This window comes from Mustelus asterias, chromosome 2, assembly GCF_964213995.1.
Source record: "Mustelus asterias chromosome 2, sMusAst1.hap1.1, whole genome shotgun sequence".
In the NCBI taxonomy this organism is placed as follows: domain Eukaryota; kingdom Metazoa; phylum Chordata; class Chondrichthyes; order Carcharhiniformes; family Triakidae; genus Mustelus; species Mustelus asterias.
The window spans coordinates 60,173,722-60,196,111 of NC_135802.1; the positions used below are offsets into that span (position 1 = coordinate 60,173,722).

A 22,390-nucleotide genomic window follows, 5' to 3' on the forward strand; every position below is an offset into this window, starting at 1 on the left:
GCATGGAGTCAGAAGAGATAGGAAAGGTGATGAATGAATACTTTTCTTCGGTGTTCACCAAGGAGAGGGGCCATGTTTTTGAGGAAGAGAGGGTGTCACAAGCTGATAGGCTGGAGGAAGTAGATGTTCGGAGGGAAGATGTACTAGCAATTTTGAATAAACTGAAAGTTGATAAGTCCCCTGGGCCTGATGAAATATATCCTAGGATTCTTTGGGAGGCAAGGGATGAGATAGCAGAGCCTTTGGCTTTGATCTTTGCGTCTTCACTGTCCACGGGGGTGGTGCCAGAGGACTGGAGAGTGGCGAAAGGGAAAGGAAAGGGAATAGAAATGACCCTGGTAATTATAGGCCAGTTAGCCTTACTTCGGTGGTCGGTAAGTTGATGGAAAAGGTCCTTGGGTATAGGATTTACGACCATTTAGAAAGATGCAGCTTAATCCGGGATAGTCAGCACGGATTTGTGAAGGGCAAGTCTTGCCTCACAAATTTGATAGAATTTTTTGAGGAGGTAACTAAGTGTGTAGATGAAGGTAGTGCAGTTGATGTCATATACATGGATTTTAGTAAGGCGTTTGATAAAGTCCCCCACGGTCGGCTTATGAAGAAAATAAGGATGTGTGGGATAGAGGGAAGTTTGGCCGATTGGATAGGTAACTGGCTATCTAACAGAAGACAGAGGGTGGTGGTGGATGGAAAATTTTCGGACTGGAAACCGGTTACCAGCGGAGTGCCACAGGGATCAGTGCTTGGTCCTCTGCTCTTTGTAATTTTTATAAATGACTTGGAGGAGGGGGCTGAAGGGTGGATCAGTAAATTTGCCGATGACACCAAGATTGGTGGAGTAGTGGATGAGGTGGAGGGCTGTTGTAGGCTGCAAAGAGATATAGATAGGATGCAGAGCTGGGCTGAAAAATGGCAAATGGAGTTTAACCCTGACAAATGTGAGGTGATTCATTTTGGTAGGACAAATTTAAATGTGGATTACAGGGTCAAAGGTAGGGTTCTGAAGAATGTGGAGGAACAGAGAGATCTTGGGGTTCATATCCATAGATCTCTGAAGGTTGCCACTCAAGTGGATAGAGCCGTGAAGAAGGCCTATAGTGTGTTGGCGTTCATTAACAGGGGGTTTGAGTTTAAGAGCCGTGGGGTTATGCTGCAACTGTACAGGACCTTGGTGAGACCACATTTGGAATATTGTGTGCAGTTCTGGTCACCTCACTACAAGAAGGATGTGGAAGCGCTGGAAAGAGTGCAGAGGAGATTTACCAGGATGCTGCCTGGTTTGGAGGGTAGGTCTTAGGAGGAAAGGTTGAGGGAACTTGGGCTTTTCTCCTTGGAGCGGAGGAGGTTGAGAGGAGACTTGATAGAGGTTTATAAGATGATGAGGGGGATAGATAGAGTGAACGTTCAAAGACTATTTCCTCGGGTGAATGGAGCGGTAACTAGGGGGCATAACTATAGGGTTCATGGTGGGAGATATAGGAAGGATGTCCGAGGTAGATTTTTTACTCAGAGTGGTTGGGGTGTGGAATGGACTGCCTGCAGGGATAGTGGAGTCAGAAACTTTAGGAACATTTAAGAAGCTATTGGATAGGCACATGGTGTACTTCGGGATGATGGGGAGGAAATAGCTTGATCTGGGTTTCAGACAAAGCTCGGCACAACATCGTGGGCCGAAGGGCCTGTTCTGTGCTGTACTGTTCTATGTTCTATGTCTAAGTCAATGACGTAGAATATAAATAACTAAGGCCCCAGCACTTGGTAACACTCCACTCATCACAACCAGCCAACTTGAGAATCCCCCATTTATGTCTACTCTTTGGTTCCTGTCCATGAACCAATCCTCTAGCCATGTCGTCTTATTAACCTTTTGTGTGGTACCATATTGAAATTACTTCTGGGAAGCCAGGTATACCAAGAATGGATACCACGGGAAAGTGGTGTAAAGTAATATTTTGTGATTTCTCTATAGAACTGAAACTCCACAAATTTGTCATATATCCATGTAAGTAACTTTGTGTAACTACAAACCATACTCTTCTCCTGCCACACCTGCATTGTGCAACCCCATTGCTTCAGCAGAAATAGGTTGCTGAGATGCCCTTGTTTAAGAGCCTTTGGGTTATGGAGTCTGAGGGCCCAATGGAAGACCGTTCCACTTGTATCTGTGCAGGGCCATAATCTGCCTTTGGAAGAGGAGATAGCATGTCATGCACTGAACATGTTGGTAAGGGCTAACAGGTTAATAGTGGAAGCATACTGAGTGAGAACTCATTTTCATGCCCCCAGTCGTCGTCATCCATCTCATGGGACAGCTTTAGTTTAATGTTATTTAAAGAGAAGAATGTACATTGTTATCATCAAGGTGTGCATGGGCTTTATTTAATTGCCAGATTTGATGTCTGTGGAGTTAGCAATTCTATGCATGTGAGAAGAAATGATGTTTGTGACATCAACCTAGTTAAGCTTGAGGCAGACAACTCCATTCTCTCTACTCTTCTCTCCAACAGGATTTCTGTTTGGTTGTTTCGTCTTGTCAACCCTCATTTTCCTCCTGGTGTTTCTCTAGGTTTTTTATCAAAACTTGCTTTCTCATCCACGGGTGGCACAGTCGTTAGCACTGCTGCCTCACAGCGCCAGGGACCTGGGTTCAATTCCGGCTTTGGGTGACTGTGTGGAGTTTGCACGTTCTCCTCATGTCTGAGTGGGTTTCCTCCAGGTGCTCCGATTTCCTCCCACACTCCAAAGATGTGCGTGTTCGGTTGATTGGCATGCTAAATTGACCCTAATGTTAGAACATTAGAACTAGGAGCAGGAGTAGGGCATCTGGCCCCTCGAGCCTGCTCCGTCATTCAATAAGATCATGGCTGATCTTTTCGTGGACTCAGCTTCACTTACCCGCCCGCTCACCATAACCCTTAATTCCTTTACTGTTCAAAAATTCATCTATCCTTGCCTTAAATTACCACCAGTGCATTTGCTATTTCCCCCGCCGTCTCTTTTAGTACCCTGGGATGCATTCCATCAGCGCCAGGAGACTTGTCTATCTTTAGCCCCATTAGCTTGCCCAACACTACCTCTTTCGTGATAATAGTTTCTAGGTCCTCACCTGCCATAGGCTTCCTGCCATCAATTTTTGGCATGTTGTTTGTCTTTAGAGGGGTTAGCAGCTAAAAATGTGGGGTTCCGGGGATAGGGCCTGGGTGGGATTGTGGCCGGTTCAGATCGATGGGCCGAATGGCCTCCTGTACTGTAGAGATTCTATGATATTTCCTTCCTCACTGACCTTCTCCGACTTGTCCCACATCGATTCTAACTCGCGTTTCACCGCTTGTGTTTCGAATCTACCCAGGATTACAGGTGTCTCCAGGGCATATAACATTCCTCTGACTGCTATTGCCATTGCATCCTAAGATCCACACTTCATACCATATGCCTCCATATGCACACTCAATATCGCTCTCCAGCAGCATTGACTCATCCTTGTCCCCAGTTTCATTTCATTCTTTCTCATCTGATGCCTTAAGTGTTCTGTTCCTTTCAGGTGTTAAGGCTGAATGTGTTGTACTTAGCAAAGGACTTTGTTTCCTACCCTTATGCCCACACCTCAACAAATTTGGGCTCGACTTGATGCTGAACTCTTCCACTGCCTTTGTCTCTGTGCCTACTTCTTTGGTCAGGAGTCATCCCCCCCCCTCCCAAACCTATCTCCTTAACCTGCTGCACTCTGCCCTCAGGTCAGATCAGGTCATTGCTCAGCAAGTGCTGCGTGATCTTACCATGATGTCACCTTGCATCACTTTAGTGATTCACTGTAGATTGATGGGGTGGTATTTGGCTGGACTAGATATACTTTTCCCTTTTTGGGAAATTTTTGTTGTTGCGGGTAGATGCCAGTCTTGTAGCTGTACTGAAACACTGTGGCTAGGGGCACGACTAATTCTGGTGTGCAAATCTTCTGTACTATTACCAGAATGTTGTCAGGTCCCAAAGCCTTTGCTGTATCCAGTGCCTTCAGCCTTTTCTTGATATCAATGTGGAGTGAATCAAATTGAGTGGACTGGCATCTATGATAAGATTGAGATGGGTCATCCACTTGGCACTTTTGGCTGAAGTTACCCTTTATCTAAAGCCTTGTTAAAATATGACTCTGTATAATTTGTTCTGTTAGTCTGATACAAAATATGTTGAGTCTCACTGTATAAGAATATGTATTTTATATTCACTGAGCTAGTAAAGTCTTGTCATCTGTAGTAGTAGTAAATTACAAGGCTGAAGTCTTTGTGTCCTTGAAATGGGTTTTGTACACAATTGCAAGTAATTTGTGACTACCATAATGCTTGTACTATTTCCAAATCTTGGACAGTTTGTTGTTTCATTTTTGTATCTGTAGAATCATGAAGGTCTGCTTTAACTAGGAAATATCTTAACTTGACTGTATACTAACATTTTACTATCGTTCAACGTTTATTGAAGGTAAATAGAACTGATTATTTCCAATGTATTGTCATGTCATGTTCACACTGTAGTGGATATGTTGGTTGATTGGTTTTCTGTTTACAGTCACAGATCAACTTCAAAGGGAAGAAATTGAAGATAGGACCTGCAATCAGGAAGCAACAAGATTCATGTAAGTAGTTTTAGTTTATAAAGATGGCTAAGTTATATAAATTATATTTTGTTTAAATGAATTAAAATTGACACAGCCCTTCATTAAGGTCAGGTATTTCAGTCAGTGGTGGTCTTATTTATCAGCTCTGTTGCCAAATCTCCACCTGACTACCTTCAAGGGTCTGTAGCTCTCACTCTGTCTAACTCTTGTAATGGAGTCTGCTGATCTCAAGCAGTCTGTAACAAAGTAATGACATGTTAGCTTCAGCGGATACCATAAAAGTGGGTTTGTGCCTACCGCATTAGTAAGGTTGAATCTGACACTATTTTGCATTCCCTGTTTTAAGAAAAATATTTTGTTTTGGCTTTTTTAAAGTTCCTGTGTGTAGCGGTCTTCCCTTGGACTGCTATTTAATTGTCCTTCCATGATGATGAGAGAATGTGCAAATTTTCTATCATGGGAGCTGGCCAAATCTGATTTTCTTTGGTGATCATGGCTGCAACAAAAGGTTGTTTGTTCTTCAATAAGGTCATGATTTGGTCACAGCCAGATTTAAAACAGTTGGCTCAATAGTGTTATGCAAATGAAGTGGGTACAGCAGCAAGTCATTCCCACCTTGCGCCTGCTCCACCACTTGATAAGATCATGACTGATCTGATTGTGGTCTCTATTTTCCTGTCTACCCACTATACCCTTTGACCCCCTTAGCTCTTAAAATCCATTAAAATATTAGTGACTTTGTTTCTACAGCTGTCAGGGGAAAGAGAATGCCACAGTCTAATGATCTACCACTATCAACTTCTTGCGGGTTACCATTGAGCAAAAACTGAACTGGACTAGCCATTTAATTAATGTGGCTGCAAGAGTAGGTCAGAGGCAGGAAATTCTGTAGCGAATAATTCAACTCCTGACTTCCCAAAGCCAAATTACAAGACACAAATCAGAAGTGTAATGGAATACTCCATTTGCCTGGATAAGTGCATCTCCAACAGCACTCGAGTAGCTTGACACCATCTAAGATTACAGCAGCCTGCTTGATTGGCTCCCCATCCACAAACATTCCCTCTTTCCACCACTGATGCACAGAAGCGTCAATGTGCACCATGTACAAGATTCTCTGCTGGAACTCACCAAGTCTCCTTAGACAGTGCCTTCCAAACCCATGACCATTACCATCTTAAAGGATAAGGGCAAGGAATACCACCACCTACAAGTTCCCCTCCAAGTTATTTGCCATTCTGACTCAGAAATATATTGCCTTTCTTTTGCTGTCACTGGGTAAAAATCCTGGAATTCCCTAACAGCACTGTGGATGGACCACATGGACTGCAGCAGTTTAAGAAGGCAGCTCGCCAACACCATCTTGAGGACAATTGGGGATGGGATGAGCATGGATTTCTTCACAATCTTGAGTTGCCACAAATGCTACTCGAGCCATTGAAGCCTTCATTCCTTGAATGAATAAGAAAATAGATGTAATCTGAAATTGAGTAGCAGTCAATGCTGCAAACCCCTTGTTTTGACCATATTTCATGATTCTGCTTTTGTGTTGGTTTGGAAGTTGGGTTATTGACTAATTTGAGTGGAAATAAATGCTTGTGGCTGGGTGGAAGCATTGATGGCAGTCTCTAAACTTGAGGATTAGAACTGATTCTACAATTCGGTATGCCCATGATTTCTTCACCTGCTTTTCCTGATTGAAATAATGGCTTTCTGAATACAGTTTTTAAAAGTCTCTTAGAAAAAGAAACTTCCAAATCCTTACAGGATGATACTATCTTTCTTTCTAAATCCCCTCATTGCCAGCTGGGAAATTTGACACAATTAAATCTTAAACAAAAACAGAAAATGCTGGAAAATTTCAGCAACTGACAGCATCGGTGGAGAGAGAACAGTCAGTGTTTTGATTCTGGATGACTCTTCATCAGTTAAATCTGCTTGGTCGTGCCTCCATATACCCCTGAAGAGAGAAAAGCAATGCTTTTGAAGCTGAAGAAATTAATTTATTTAAATTTGCACAAAGACTATTCACTGTTATTAAGAAATACGTGTTTTTTATACAGCTTTATTTTGGATGTTGAGATTTCAGTCAACAAAGGAAAAATAGCAGATTTTTAAAAAAGTAATTGAAGTGATCATTTTACTTTTCCTTTGTGACTTCTAGGTTTTAATTTTAAGTTTTACAAGCAATTTTCTAGTCACTTACCTTGTAGTTCATATGTGCATTTCTAACGAATTGATTTGAGAGATAATAAATCAAATCACCTCGGCCACCTGTGTTTTGATTTGATTTATTATTGTCATGTATTAGTATACAGTGAAAAGTATTATTTCTTGTGTGCTGTACAGGCAAAGCATACCATTCGTAGAGAAGGAAACGAGAGAGTGCAGAATGTAGTGTTAGTCATAGCTAAGGTGTAGAGAAAGATCAACTTAATGTGAGGTAAGTCCTTTCAGAAGTCTGATGGCAGCAGGAAAGTAGCTGTTCTTGAGTCGGTTGGTACATGACCTCAGACTTTTATCTTTTTCCCAACGGAAGAAGGTGGAAGAGAGTTTGTCCGGAGCGAGTGAGGTACTTGATTATGCTGTCTGCTTTGCTGAGGCAGTGGGAAGTGTAGACAGTCAATGGATGGGAGGCTGGTTTGCGTGATGGATTGGGCTACATTCAAGATCTTTTGTAGTTCCTTGCAGTCTTGGGCAGAGCAGGAGCCATACTAAGGTGTGATACAACCAGAAGGAATGCTTTCTATGGTGCATCTGTAAAGGTTGGTGAGATTCGTAGCTGGCATGCCAAATTTCCTTAGTCTTCTGAGAAAGTAGAGGCGTTGGTGGGCTTTCTTAACTATAGTGTCTGCATGTGGAGACCAGGACAGGTTGTTAATGATCTGGACACCTAAAAACTTGAAGCTGCTGTCAACCATTACTACTTCGTCCCCCTTGATGTAGACAGGGGCATGTTCTCCACTACGCTTCCTGAAGTCGATGACAATCTCCTTCATTTTGTTGACATTTGAGGCAAGAGATTATTGTTGCCGCACCAGTTCACCAGATTCTCTATCTCATTCTTTGTCTCATCATTGTTTGAGATCTGACCCAAATCAAGTTGGAGGAGAGCTTGGCCACACAGTCATAGGTGAATAAGGAGTATAGTAGGAGGCTGAGAACACAGCCTTGTGTTGCCACTTTTTGGGAACTGAGGATCTGCATGCCCAGGTCCTTAAGGTTCCTAAGGGTACTGCCATTTACAGATAATTCACACCTAAATTTGATCCTCCAAAATGCATTATCTTGCACTTGTCGGGATTAAACTCCATCCGCCATTTCTGTGCCCAAGTCTCCAATTTATCTGTATCCTGTTGTATCCTCTGACAATCCCTGGCACTATCAGCAACTGCACCAATCTTTGTGCCATTCACAAGCTTACTAATCAGACCACCCACATTTTCCTCCAGATTGTTTATATATACTACCTGGTGCTGATTTGGGCATCAAGGGACAGGGTAGTTGATCAGGATGCATGGCATGTCCTTAGTGTCACCTGAAATGTTGAGAGATAAGCAATTAGGAAGTGCATGAAAAAAGCAGAGGGCAAAGAAAAGATCTAATGGTGGAAAAGAGCACAGCGGACAAAAAAATCTGATCTTGTGCCAATGTTTATCTGTGCCAGCTGTGGAAGCGATTGCCTCTTACTGTCCTCTGTGGCCTCAACAGAAGATATTCCACCCTGAAGTGACATAGTCCCGATATAGTCCATCGTCTCCTGAGACAGACCAATGCTTACTATTTATCACTACTACCTTGAGTCTCAAAGCAGTGGTGAAACTACAGTTTTGCTTTTTTTCGTGCGAGAAGATGGAGGTGGTGGATTTGGGAGATGCTGACAGAAACCCTGGCAAACTGTTGCACTGCATCTGATAAACAGTGCATGCTGCAGCCATGATGAGCTGGTGGTGGATGGAATGCCAATCAAGAGGACTTTTTTCCCCTAGGATAATGTAAAGTTTGTGTTGTTGGAGCTGCACTTATCGTGGCAAGTTGGGAATCTTCCATTTCACTTCTTGCTTGTGCCACCTTGATGGTGAAAAGGCTTTGTTTCCTGTTGTAGAATACCCAACCTCTGACCTGCTCTTGAAGGCACAGTATTTATGTGGCTGGCCAAGTTGTCTTTAGGATCATTGGTGATGCCCAATTATTTGAAGGGGACTTTAGCAGTAGTAATTCTGTTGAATGCCAAAAGAGCAGATGGTTAGTGATGGTCATTGCCTGGCACTTGTATGTGGACATGGAATTTACTTGCTGTTTTTCAATCCAGGCCTGGATATTTTTCCAGGTTTTGCTGCATGCGGAGGAGTCGAGTTGTGAATGGAACTGAAGATTCTATAATCATCCGTTAACATCCCTACTTCTGACCTTTATTGCAGCAACTTTAGAGGTTGGGTCTGAGATGCTGTCCCGAGGAACTTATACAGTGATGTTCTGGGACTGATGGTTGGCCTCCTATCACCCACAGCCAGTTCCTTTTGTGCTCGGAATGTCAGTGGAGATTTTTTTTCCTGATTCCTGTTGACCTCACTTTAGGGTTCCTTGATATCGGGGTAGTCCCTCTTTCTTCTGAAATTGAACTTTTTTGTCCATGTTTGGACCACAGCTATTGAGGTAGGGGGCAGAATGACCTAGGCATAGCCCAAACTGAGCCTTGGTGAGCACATGCCTGTGCACCGTCAACCACCCTTGACATCACTTTGAGTGAGAGTTGACTGGGGACATAACTGGGCAATTTTCCACTTTGTTGGGTAGATGCCAGTGTTGCAGTTTACTGGAACAGCTTGGCTAGAGACATTGCTCATTCTGGATCATGTCTTCACTATAGCCAAGATATTGTTGGGGCTATTAGCCTTGCTATATCCAGTGAGTTCAGTCACACTTTTATTACTTTGAATCAAGTTGGCTGAAGACTGGCATATGAAATTTTGGAGAGCTCAGGAGGAGGCTGAGATGGATTTCCAACCTGTTACTTCTGGCCGAAGATGGTTGAAAATTCTGCAGTTGTTTTTTTGTACTCATGTGCTGGGCTCTGCCATCATTGTCAATGGATTTATTTGTGGATCCTTCTCCTATGAGTTAAATTTTCCTCCTCAGTCGCAACTGGATATGCAGGACTTCGATCTAATTTTGTTAGTTGTTAGATCACTTGGTTTTGACTGCAGCTTGCTGCTTCTGCTGTTTACCATGTATGTACTACATACGCAGAAACGAACAAGGAGCAGGAAAAGGCCATTCAGCCCCTCTAGCCTACTCTGCCATTTAATAAGATCATGACTGATCTGATAGTGACCTCAAATCCACATCCCACCATCACCCTTTTGATTGCCAAGAATCTATCTTCACTGGTTGGCACTCATTTTTAGGTATGGCTAGTGTTGCTACTGACATACTGTCCTACAGTCCTCTTTGTCCCTTAGGTTGGTAATTGTAGAATGAGATTTATACCAAGCAATGACGTTACAGATTGTGGTGGTCTACAATTCTGCTGATGCTCCCCAACATCTCCATTGATTTCCAGATTTGAGCTGCTCAGTCTGTTCTGTCTCTCCCATTTAACACCTAGTACCACACAGGATGATGGAGAATGTCCTTGGTGTGAAGGTGAGACTGTATTTCCAGAACATGAGTATGCACTGATGTGGCCTACCTGAAGCATCTATGATAGGTAAATTGGTGGGGATACTGACACAGGCCACGTTTGGCAAACATGTCCTTCAGTACTCAGTCAGTAGTGGTGCTACCAAACCATTTAGTTATGGACTTGGGTGTGGGCTTCGTTCTGTGCCCTTGCTGCCCTTGGATACTCTTTTCACATTGTTCTCATCACCAAAGTGGAGCACAGATTCAACAGTTGAGAAAGTGCATTCAATTGTAATCAGCAAGAAGCTTCTTTCTTATATTTGACCTGATATTGAGACTGTCGGGGCTGGAGTTGATCCGGAGGTCTCCTGGGGTCACTCTCTCCTGATTATACACAACTGCCACCACTTCTGGGTCCATCGTGTTGGTGTGTGAATAGAAAATAACCATGGTTGGTGATGGAGGAGCCTGGGACAGTGGCTGAATGTATAATTCGTAAGCATAATTGGTTGACTGGTGCTTCCAATTTTGGCACATGTCCCCAGACTTTGCAGAGTTGACTGGGCGATAATGTCTTTATGTCTGATGCCTCGCATAATACCGAATGGTCTGCCTGATTTTTGTAGTGATTTGATAGAAATGCTAAGCCATTTCAAAGAGCTGTTTTAAGGTCAACACATTGCTGTGGATCTGGAGTCACATAAAACCCATAGGGCGAGGATGGCAATACCTTCCCTAAAGTAGACCAGTAAACCAGATGAGTTTATGAGAACGCTGTAGTTTCTTGGTTAGCATTATGGTTCCTAGCTTTTCTTAATTAAATAAATCTGGAATAAATTTCCCCAGTTGGCTTAGTGGAATTTGATCAACAGAGTTGTGCCATTTTTGCCTTGGGTATGCCTGAACACACAACTTCTAATTAAAAATTCTATTTTAAATTCTTGAATTACTTTGTTGAACTTGTTTTCATATGCACAACTATCAGAAGTCTTTTTTGGACTGAAAGGCTTCAGGCTGAGGTGCAAATATTAATTTCCAGCACTGTTATATTCATTTACAGGATGTGGCTGTTATTGGCCAGGCCAGCATTCATTGATTATTTGTTGCTCAATGGAGAATGCACAAAACTAGATCCTGTTTTCACGATGAGAGATATTATACTTGTGTTATGACACTTCTTTCTGATATTAATCTGAGGCCCTGTTACTTCAGGTGAAAGATCCTGTAAAGCTGCTCAAAGAAGTCAAGTTTTGCAGTGTCCTATCAATGTTTCATCTATTGATCAACAAACCGAAAACACATGCAACTTGACACATATCTCATTGTTAGTAGCACGTTGCTGTATGAATTGATTGTCACTTTTGTTTAGGCGATCAGAGTATAACTATTTGAAAAGTATGCTGTGGACTGTGATGGACCTTTTGATGTCCTGGGGATGCAGAAGGTGATATATAATATACAAATTTGTTTCTTAAACCAGTAAACAAGCTGACAAATTATAAGACACCATATCTTGATGTAAATTCACAGTTTGGAAGGTAAGAAAGCCAAATGCGAGGTGAATTTGGCAGAAATTCTCCTGCATATATGCGTGCCTCATAATATTATTTAAGGGCGAATCAACGTAACATGTTGCTTCACTTGGATGAGTTTTCCTTGATGCATTTTTATATATGTTTAGTATTTAACATCCTTTGTGCTCTATTATCCAGATCCAATTCATTTGGTTCAGGCAAGACCAGCTCCCCTAATAACATCACCAACTCCTTGTGTGTGCCAAAATACAGACACCTACTTTCAATCACCTGGATTTCCTGGGTCAGCTCTTCAGTATGTACAGGCAAGTTAAATTGAGAGCCATTTTTATTGTGTACAGCTTTTATCTCCATATTAAACACTTAGTTACTGTAGATAGATATTGGTTGGAAGTTCTAGGTTCTGGTGACAGAGGAGTGGAAAATCCAGGATGGACTCTTGTTTTGCAAATATGCCAAAGAACCCTCTCTGATGCTTTTGTTTGAGATGCTGTTGTAATTCACAAGTGTTATAAACAGGGAAAATGTTACTATTAAAATTCTTTCACTGGATTGGGTGTTGCTGGCGAGATCAATGTTTACTGCCATTCCCTAATTGTCCTTGAGCAGGTGGTGAATTGCCGCCTTGAACTACTGCAGTACATGTGGTGTAGAAGCACCCACAGCATTATATTCCAGGATTTTGACACCGACAGTGAAGGAATGATGGTATACCGATGTGTCTTCAACCCTTTTCCTTTGAAGTTGTAGAGGTCATGGGCTTGGAAGGTGCTGTTGAACATGTCAAATGAGATATTGCAGTGCATTTGTAGATGATGCACACTGCTGAATCTGTGTTGGTGGAGGTAATCAATGTTGAAGGTGGTGTTAAGAGTGCCAATCAAGCAGGCTGCTTTGTTCTCGATATGCCATGCTGCTTGTATTATGGGAGCTGCACTCATTCAGACAAGTGGCAATTCCATCGCACTCCTGATTTGTGCCTTTATGGATGTTGCTGCCACTGCTTTGTTGGAGGCTGATGGATGGGGTACCAATCAAACAGACTGATTTATTCTAGATGGTGCTTTTGTTGTTGGAGCTGCACTCGTCCAGGCAGATACATCACTCACTGAGTCGGAAGGTGATTTGCTTGCTGCAGAATTCCCAGCCACTGACCTTTTGTAGCCACTATTTATATGGCTTGTCCAGTTCAGTTTCTGGTCAATAGTTACCTCCAGGATGTTGATAGTGGCAGATTCAGTAATGGTGATGCCATTGAATGTCAAAGGGCGATGGTTAGATTCTCTTTGTTGGAGATGGTCATTGCCTGGCACTGTGTGGCATGAATATTTGTCACTTGTCAGCCAAAGCCTGAATGTTGTTCAGGTCCTGCTTCATATGAGTATGGACTATTGCAATATCTGAGGATATGCAAATGAAAAGTCATGAATGATGCTGAGTATTGTACAACCATCAGCAAGCATTCACACTCCTAATGTTATAATAGAGTGATAGTCATTGATGAATCAGCAGAAGATAGTTCGGCCTGGGACACCATTCTGAGGAACTCCTGCAGTGATGCCCTGGAATTGAGCTAATTGACCTCTTGTTATATATTTAAGTAATTGCATGATTGATTTAAGAGCTGGTCACACATTTGATGGTGTAGTCATTAGGATGTTTCACAGCTTCCTGCTTTTAGTTTGTTTGTACTGTTAATTTGAATCTACGTGTTCAAACCACATTTTGTTTTGTTTAAAATCCACAACCCCGAACATAAGTTTATAAAAAGAAAATTTGCGGCGAGTCAGTCTGTTGTTTCATCGAAAAAAAACATTGTAGGTCCTCTCACTTCAAATATTAGAAGGCTACGGTAAAAGGAACAACAGGATTAAAGGATCAAGTGCCAGGAAGACCAAATAAGAAAAAAGAAAGCATTGTGGTTTTAAATAGTAGGTTTTTCTAATCAGAAACAGGTGAGATTCTGAAAAGACAAATACGTTGCTGTATGGCTGGGGCCATTTGAAAACAGTCAAGTCAGTGGTCTCCAGGGCCAAAAGGGGAGGACTGGGAAGACCGTAAAATAAAAAAAAATACTGAGCAGACTTGAGTGGCGGGTCAACTCACATCCATAAGTTCTTTCAATTAAGAAAATGAATCATGGAATTGTTATGCAGAGTGTTTTCAGTACAGTTTAGAAGCAAAATAATTTGCAAACTAGTTGTTCATACCAGCTTTTCTCAGTACAATAAGTAAAACAATTTACTCTGGAAATTGGTTCATCAACAAAGCCAACAACTAAACTTATGATGACTTGACGAAGATCCTTGAAGAGCAAGTTTGTTCATTAGTGTCATAAGTCGGCTTACATTAACCTGCCATTAAGTTACTGTGAAAATCCCCTAGTCGCCACACTCGGGTCCCTGTTTGGCTATACTGAGGGAGAATTTAGCATGGCCAACGTACCTAACCAGCACATCTTTTGGACTGTGGGAGGAAACCGGAGCATCTGGAGGAAACCCACGCTGACATGGGGGGAATGTATGGACTTTGCACAAACAGTGACCCAAGCCAGGAATCGAACCTGGGTCCCTGGCGTTGTGAGGCTAACCACTGTGCTGCCGTTTTCCAAAGCCAGGTTCAGGTTCCACTGAAGGAATCATGTGGAAGCAAAAGCATTGCTTAGTTTGGAACAACCTTTAAAAGGCTGGCACAACTTTGAGAGTTTGAGTCATTAGAATATACTGTTTGATGTCATAAAGTTTGATGTCCAAAATTAGGCTATCCAAAGCAGATTGCTGACTGAACATGCTTTGACTTTAAAGAAAGCAGCCAATGCAACTGGCTGCTAAAGAAGCTTCACAAATTAGTGCAGGAATGAAGGTCCCTAAGTTGGGAACTGCCCATTAGTCAGAACAGCACCACACAAGTGACTGATGTGACAAAATGAGCCATTGAGCAAATTAATGCTGGAGCAAAGATAGTGCAAGAATTGTGGCAAAATGGGTCACATTGCAAAAGGTTGTTAGACTAGAGTCGGTTCCCCTTAGAAGAATATTCAGAAGAACAATAAGTTGCATTCATCTTTCTTTAAAACTAGCTGATGTGATTTTAAGGACATACACGGAAGAAAATGTGCTGTTAAAAAGTTACACTGGTCAATGTAGAGTTGAGTGGACAAACAGCAGAGTTTCCTCTCCGTGCAGTCCGTGGTAATTTTCCAGCTCTCTTTGGGCGATCATGGTTGGAGAAGATAAAGCTTTCCTGGAATGCTGTCAACAGATTAGTCGATGCCAAAACAAAACTTCAGCACCTTCTGAAAAAATACAATCATGTATTCGAAGAGACACTTGCTCAATGATGAGAGTTCAAGTGAAATTTAAGATGAAACCGAATAGTGAACCAAAAGGTCTCAGCGCAAGAGGTGCCATATGCAATTTGTCCCGAGGATGAAGGTGCCATATGCAATTCATTCCGAAGTTGAAGACTAATTAGTACGATCTGTTAACATTGGTGTATTAGAGTGGGTTATGAGGAGTGACTGGGCTACCTTCATTGTACCTGTCATGAAACTAGATGGTTCAGTTTGTATTTGGGGTGATTGTGTGCTGATCAATATCTGCTTCCTTTAATTGAAGATTTGTTTGCTGGCTTATGAGGTTGGCAAAAATTCAACAAGATTAATCGTTCACAAGCATATTTATAGATGATTGTAGTCATTGAATCTCAGCCATTATTCATCATCATTACCCATAAAGGTCTTTTTCATTGTAAAAGATTGCCTTTTGTAATAACATTTGCACCAGCCCTATTCCAAAGATTGATGGATCAGATTTTAACTGGGCTCTTAGATATTGTAATTACAGGGTCCAGTACACAGGAGCCCATGAATAAATTAGAAGCAACATTGGAACATCATCAAACACTTGGTATGTGTCTCAAGAAAAGTGTCCAGACGTCAGTCCTTATTTGGGTCATGTTATTGATTGTAAAAGCCTACATAAAGCATCTGAAAAGATCAACGCTATTATAGAAGCACCACATCCAACAAACGTGATGCAATTGATGTCCTTTCTAAGAGTAGTAATTTATTATGGCAAATTTTTCTGTTATTGGTGATAGTCATTGCCTGCCTTTTGTGTGGCAAATGTTACTTGCCACTTGTCAGCTCAAGCCTGGATATTGTCCAGATCTTGCTGCAGTTTAATATAGGGGTGCGTCAGTATCTGAGGATTCGCGAATAGTGCTGAACATTGTGCAATCATCGGCAAACATCCCCACTTCTGACCTTATGATAGACGGAAGGTGATTGTTGAAGCAGTTGAACGTGGTTGAGCCTAGGACACTACCCTGAGGGATTCCTGCAGAGATTTCCTGGAGCTGAGATTACTGACCCTCCACAACCATAACCATCTTCCTATGTGCCAGATATGACTCCAACCAATGGAGAGTTTGCCCCTGATTTGATTCCAGTTTTCCTAGGGCTCCTTGATGCCAAGGGCTGTCACTCTCTCCTCACCTCTGGAATTCCGCTCTTTTCTCCATGTTGAACCAAGGTTGTAATGAGGTCAAGAGCTGACCCTGGCGAAACCTAAACTGAGTACCACTGAGCAGGTGTTGTTTGGTAGCACTATTGATGACCCCTTCCCTCACTTTGTACTGATGAAGTCTGAAGTATTGGTTCATTTTAATCTGAAGCTACCATTACTGCTTGCTTGCGACACTTCACCTTGTGGAGTAGGGGCAATAGTTTCACATATTATGCCTTTGGGAGAAGAATAACCAATAGCTTTTGCTTCACGTACTCTGACTAGTGCTGAATCTAACTCTGCTCAGCTAGGAAAAGAAGAAACATTGAGTATAATTTTGGTGTACACTAGTTTCATTATTATTTACGTGGTGATCATTTCACATTAGAACAGTACAGCACAGAACAGGCCCTTCGGCCCACGATGTTGTGCCGAGCTTTATCTGAAACCAAGATCAAGCTATCCCACTCCCTATCATCCTGGTGTGCTCCATGTGCCTATCCAATAACCACTTAAATGTTTCTAAAGTGTCTGACTCCACTATCACTGCAGGCAGTCCATTCCACACCCCAACCACTCTCTGCGTAAAGAACCTACCTCTGATATCCGTCCTGTATCTCCCACCACGAACCCTATAGTTATGCCCCCTTGTAATAGCTCCATCCACCCGAGGAAATAGTCTTTGAACGTTCACTCTATCTATCCCCTTCATCATTTTATACACCTCTATTAAGTCTCCCCTCAGCCTCCTCCGCTCCAGAGAGAACAGCCCCAGCTCCCTCAACCTTTCCTCATATGACCTACCCTCCAAACCAGGCAGCATCCTGGTAAATCTCCTCTGCACTCTTTCCAGCGCTTCCACATCCTTCTTATAGTGAGGTGACCAGAACTGCACACAATATTCCAAATGTGGTCTCACCAAGGTCCTGTACAGTTGCAGCATAACCCCACGGCTCTTAAACTCCAACCCCCTGTTAATAAAAGCTAACACACTATAGGCCTTCTTCACAGCTCTATCCACTTGACTGGCAACCTTTAGAGATCTGTGGATATGGACCCCAAGATCTCTCTGTTCCTCCACAGTCTTCAGAACCCTACCTTTGACCCTGTAATCCACATTTAAATTTGTCCTACCAAAATGAATCACCTCACATTTATCAGGGTTAAACTCCATTTGCCATTTTTCAGCCCAGCTTTGCATCCTATCTATGTCTCTTTGCAGCCTACAACAGCCCTCCACCTCATCCACTACTCCACCAATCTTGGTGTCATCAGCAAATTTACTGATCCACCCTTCAGCCCCCTCCTCTAAGTCATTAATAAAAATCACAAAGAGCAGAGGACCAAGCACTGATCCCTGCGGCACACCGCTAGCAACCTGCCTCCAATCCGAAAATTTTCCATCGACCACCACCCTCTGTCTTCGGTCAGACAGCCAGTTACCTATCCAATCGGCCAACTTTCCCTCTATCCCACACCTCCTCACTTTCATCATAAGCCGACCATGGGGGACCTTATCAAACGCCTTACTAAAATCCATGTATATGACATCAACTGCCCTACCTTCATCAACACACTTAGTTACCTCCTCAAAAAATTCTATCAAATTTGTGAGGCACGACTTGCCCTTCACGAATCCGTGCTGACTATCTCGGATTAATCCGCATCTTTCTAAATGGTCGTAAATCCCATCCCTAAGGACCCTTTCCATCAATTTACCAACCACCGAAGTAAGACTAACCGGTCTATAATTACCAGGGTCATTTCTATTCCCTTTCTTAAACAGAGGAACAACATTCGCCATTCTCCAGTCCTCTGGCACCATCCCCGTGGACAGCGAGGACCCAAAGATCAACGCCAAAGGCTCTGCAATCTCATCCCTTGCCTCCCACAGAATCCTAGGATACATTTCATCAGGCCCAGGGGACTTATCGACCTTCAGTTTATTCAAAACTGCCAAGACATCCTCCCTCCGAACATCTATTTCCTCCAGCCTATTAGCCTGTAACACCTTCTCTTCCTCAAAAACATGGCCCCTCTCCTTGGTGAACACTGAAGAAAAGTATTCATTCATCACCTCGCCTATCTCTACTGACTCCATACACAAGTTCCCACTACTGTCCTTGACCGGCCCTAACCTCACCCTGGTCATTCTTTTATTCCTCACATAAGAGTAAAAAGCCTTGGGGTTTTCCTTGATCCGACCCGCCAAGGACTTCTCATGTCCCCTCCTAGCTCTCCTAAGCCCCTTTTTCAGCTCATTCCATGCTAACTTGTAACCCTCAATCGAGCCATCTGAACCTTGTTTCCTCATCCCTACATAAGCTTCCCTCTTCCTTTTCACAAGACATTCCACCTCTTTTGTGAACCATGGTTCCCTCACTCGGCCATTTCCTCCCTGCCTGACAGGGACATACCTATCAAGGACATCCAGTATTTGTTCCTTGAAAAAGTTCCACTTTTCATTAGTTCCTTTCTCTGACAGTTTCTGTTCCCAACTTATGCCCCCTAATTCTTGCCTAATCGCATCATAATTACCCCTCCCCCAATTGTAAACCTTGCCCTGCCGTACGGCCCTATCCCTCTCCATTGCAATAACAAAAGACACCGAATTGTGGTCACTATCTCCAAATTGCTCTCCCACAACCAAATCTAACACTTGGCCCGGTTCATTTCCCAGTACCAAATCCAATGTGGCCTCACCTCTAGTCGGCCCATCCACATATTGTGTCAGGAAACCCTCCCGCACACACTGCACAAAAACTGCCCCATCCAAACTATTTGACCTACAAAGGTTCCAATCAATATTTGGAAAGTTAAAGTCCCCCATGACAACTACCCTGTGACCCCCACACATATCCATAATCTGCTTAGCAATTTCTTCCTCCACATCTCTATTACTATTTGGGGGCCTATAGTAAACTCCTAGCAACGTGACCGCTCCTTTCCTATTTCTAACTTCAGCCCATATTACCTCAGTGTGCAGATCCCCCACGAAGTGCCTTTCCGCAGCCGTTAAACTATCCTTGATTAACAATGCCACTCCTCCACCTCTTTTACCAGCTTCCCTACACTTAGTGAAACATCTATACCCCGGAACGTTGACTTTTAACTATTTTTGGGCTGTATATTTGATGTTGGCCGATCGCAAATATGGTCACTTACCATCAAACGAATGCTGTGCTGATGCATTATCATGCTTGCCTTTACCTACTGAGCGGATGCCACCAACTAGTTTTGCTAATATTCTTTATTTTTTGCTGATGGATCTTAGCCTATGACAGTTTCTCAAGTTCAGATCATACCAGAAATGATCCCATGATTGGGCGATGTGCTGAATATGATATTGAAAGGAACCATAACTGGAACGCATCATATGCATCCTGATTTGAAACAGTGTGTGTCAAGAAAGCTTGAGCTGACCCTCCAAGGTGGGTAAGGGATCTTTTGTGGGGGAATCAGTGATTATTCCTCCTAGTCTGCGTGGAAGAGTTATTGAACAACTACATGAAGGACACCTTGGCATAGTCCGCGTGAAGAGATTAGCACAGTTAGTTTTGGTGGTCGTGTCTGGATGCTCGGATTGAAGAACTGGGATACTATCAGTCCTGTGCACGAATACGAAATACACCACCATTGTCTACTTTACACCCTTGGGAGTGGCCTAAATGCCATGGTGATGATTGCATGTAGATGATTTGGTGAACTGGAACAGATTATTAGCGATAATGGTTCACCATTTACTTCACAAGTTTGTGGATTATCTCAAAGTAAATGGTATTCAGTATATAAAATCGCACCTTATCTGTCGACCAGTGGATTAGCTGAAAGATTCATACAATCCTTGAAACATTCTTTAAAAGCTTGAAACATTTATTATCACATGTGAATAGCTTTTTAGCATTTTATAGAAGCACTATTCATGCAACTATCCAAAGTTCACCTGCATTACTATTAAAGGGATTAAGTTGAGAACTACGTTTCAGTTGTTACTACCTTCAGAAATAAGAGCGTCACCAACAATCTTCTTTTGCTAGACGAGAAGTGAGGGCAAAACAATGCTCATTTTAGCAAGGAGATTGTGTTCTTTTTTTATTCATTTGTGGGATGTGGGCATCACTAGCTGGATCAGCATTTATTGCCCATCCTAAAGTGCTCTTGAAATGAGTTTGCTGGGCCATTTCAAAGCATTTAAGAATCAACCACATTGCTGTGGGCTTGGAGTCACATTATAGGCCAGACCAGGTAATGACGACAGGTTTCCTTCCCTAAAGGACATTAGTGAAGATGGATTTTTACAAAAGTTGACAACGGTTTCATGGTCATCATTGGGCTTTTGAATTCAAATTTCACCATCTGCCGTGGTGGGATTTGAACCCAGGTCCCCAAAACATTACCCTGGGTCTCTGGATTACTAGTTCAGTGACAATGCCACTATGGCACCACCTCCCCCTTGCACTTTTCAGTGAACCAGTGTTGATCCCCTGGCTTGATAACGATGGAGAGGGGGATCTGCAAGGCCATGAGGTTACAGACTCGTGGTATGCAATTCTACTGCTGACGATGACCCACAGCCCCTAACGGATGCCCAGCTTTGAGTTACTGGTGTGACAATACTGTGCCTTTAAGAAATGTGTTTTAATTATGTTGCTTTGTGGAATTTTGTCAGCGCTGTGTTGTCTGTAGCCGGTGCCCTATAATTGTTACTGAAGCAAGCAATAAAATGGACATCATGCAGATTTTAACCTGGGCTAATATTGTTCTGTAGTTTAATGGTCCCTTAGGATTGCAGAGTGGAGCTTGATTTGGGGATGGTTGACAGGTCAGATGATATGCTTGGGGACAGTTTTTTTTAACAGAAGTCCAGTTTTAGTTTAGTTTCTGTTGCTGCCAGAAGCTGGTGGAAGAAGGCAATCTCGCTCTCATTCGCTCGCTCTCCATTGGCTTTTTGGAAAGTTCCAGTACTGGGAAACCTCAGATTTGATTCAACATTCAAAGGACCTATTCAGGTGTTAAAAGGCTGCATATCCAGCATCACATGAGCTTGCTTCTGCACCAAAACTGAAGAGGCGTCTGTCTGTGGGATGCTGTTTAACTTGGAACAGCAGAGATCGTTAGCTGTTGGGGGTTATACTGTGTCATGTTTAAGTTTTGTAATTGGTAAAAGTTATGCTCATTCTTTTTATTATATTTTAACTGTGTTCTTAAATAAATGTTGATAAAAGCTTTCTAGTGGATCATTTGAATCCTACCTGGAGTGTGAAACGCCTTGTGTGAATCCACGCGAAAATCAAACATAACTTCATAAAATACACTGGATCCATTCCGAATCCATCCTAATGATATGGTAATGCCAATCAACATGATTGAGGACATCCTCAAGGTAAAGATGTGTCTTTTTCTCCATAAAGACTGTGTGGTGATCACTCCCACCAATAATGTTGTGGACAGTATCTGCGACAGGTAGACTGGTGGGGATGTGGTCAAGCATGTTTTTCCCCCTATTGGTTCCTTCACCAGCTGCTGCTGACCCAGTCTAGTAGTTTTTTCCACCGGCTCGGTGTGTGGTGGTGCTGCCGGACCACTCTTGGTGACAGACATTTTAGTCTCCCACCCAGAATGTGTCCTTGGCCATCCTCAGTGCTTATTCCAAGTGAAAGTTCAAAACGTAGGTGTACTGATTCATAAACTGATGTGTGAATGGTGTGGTAGGTGGTAACCAGGAAGGTGTTTCCTTGCCCATGTTTGATTTGATGACATCAGACTTCTTGGGGTTCAGTGTCAATATTGGGAATGCTGAAGGCAACTCCCTCTTGACTGAGTGAGGAAGATCAGATTTGGCAAAGCCATTGTTGCTTTTTATGTAAGGCAATCATGGGTGGCGCAATGGCATAGTGGTTAGCACTGCTGCCTCACAGCACCAGGGACCTGTGTTCAATTCCAGCCTTAGGTGACTGTGTGGAACTCTCTGCTTGAAAGGGTGGTGGAGGCAGAGATCCTCATAACACTTAAGTCATATTTAGATGTGCACTTGTGACGCCAAGACTGGAAAAATGGGATTAGGCTAGTTAGGTGGTTGTTTTTGACTGGTGCAGACTTAATGGACCATA

The 22,390-nt window shown here is 42.7% G+C and overlaps 1 protein-coding gene across 1 annotated transcript in view; it reads left to right on the plus strand.

The window, feature by feature from the left end:
* dazl (deleted in azoospermia-like) overlaps nucleotides 1-22,390 on the plus strand; it is a 176,692-nt gene that overhangs the window by 93,890 nt on the left and 60,412 nt on the right. Inside the window, exons 5-6 of the mRNA XM_078200398.1 lie at nucleotides 4,564-4,630; nucleotides 11,950-12,077. Of these exons, the coding sequence (XP_078056524.1) occupies nucleotides 4,564-4,630; nucleotides 11,950-12,077 (195 nt within the window). The remainder of the gene's footprint in view (nucleotides 1-4,563; nucleotides 4,631-11,949; nucleotides 12,078-22,390) is intronic.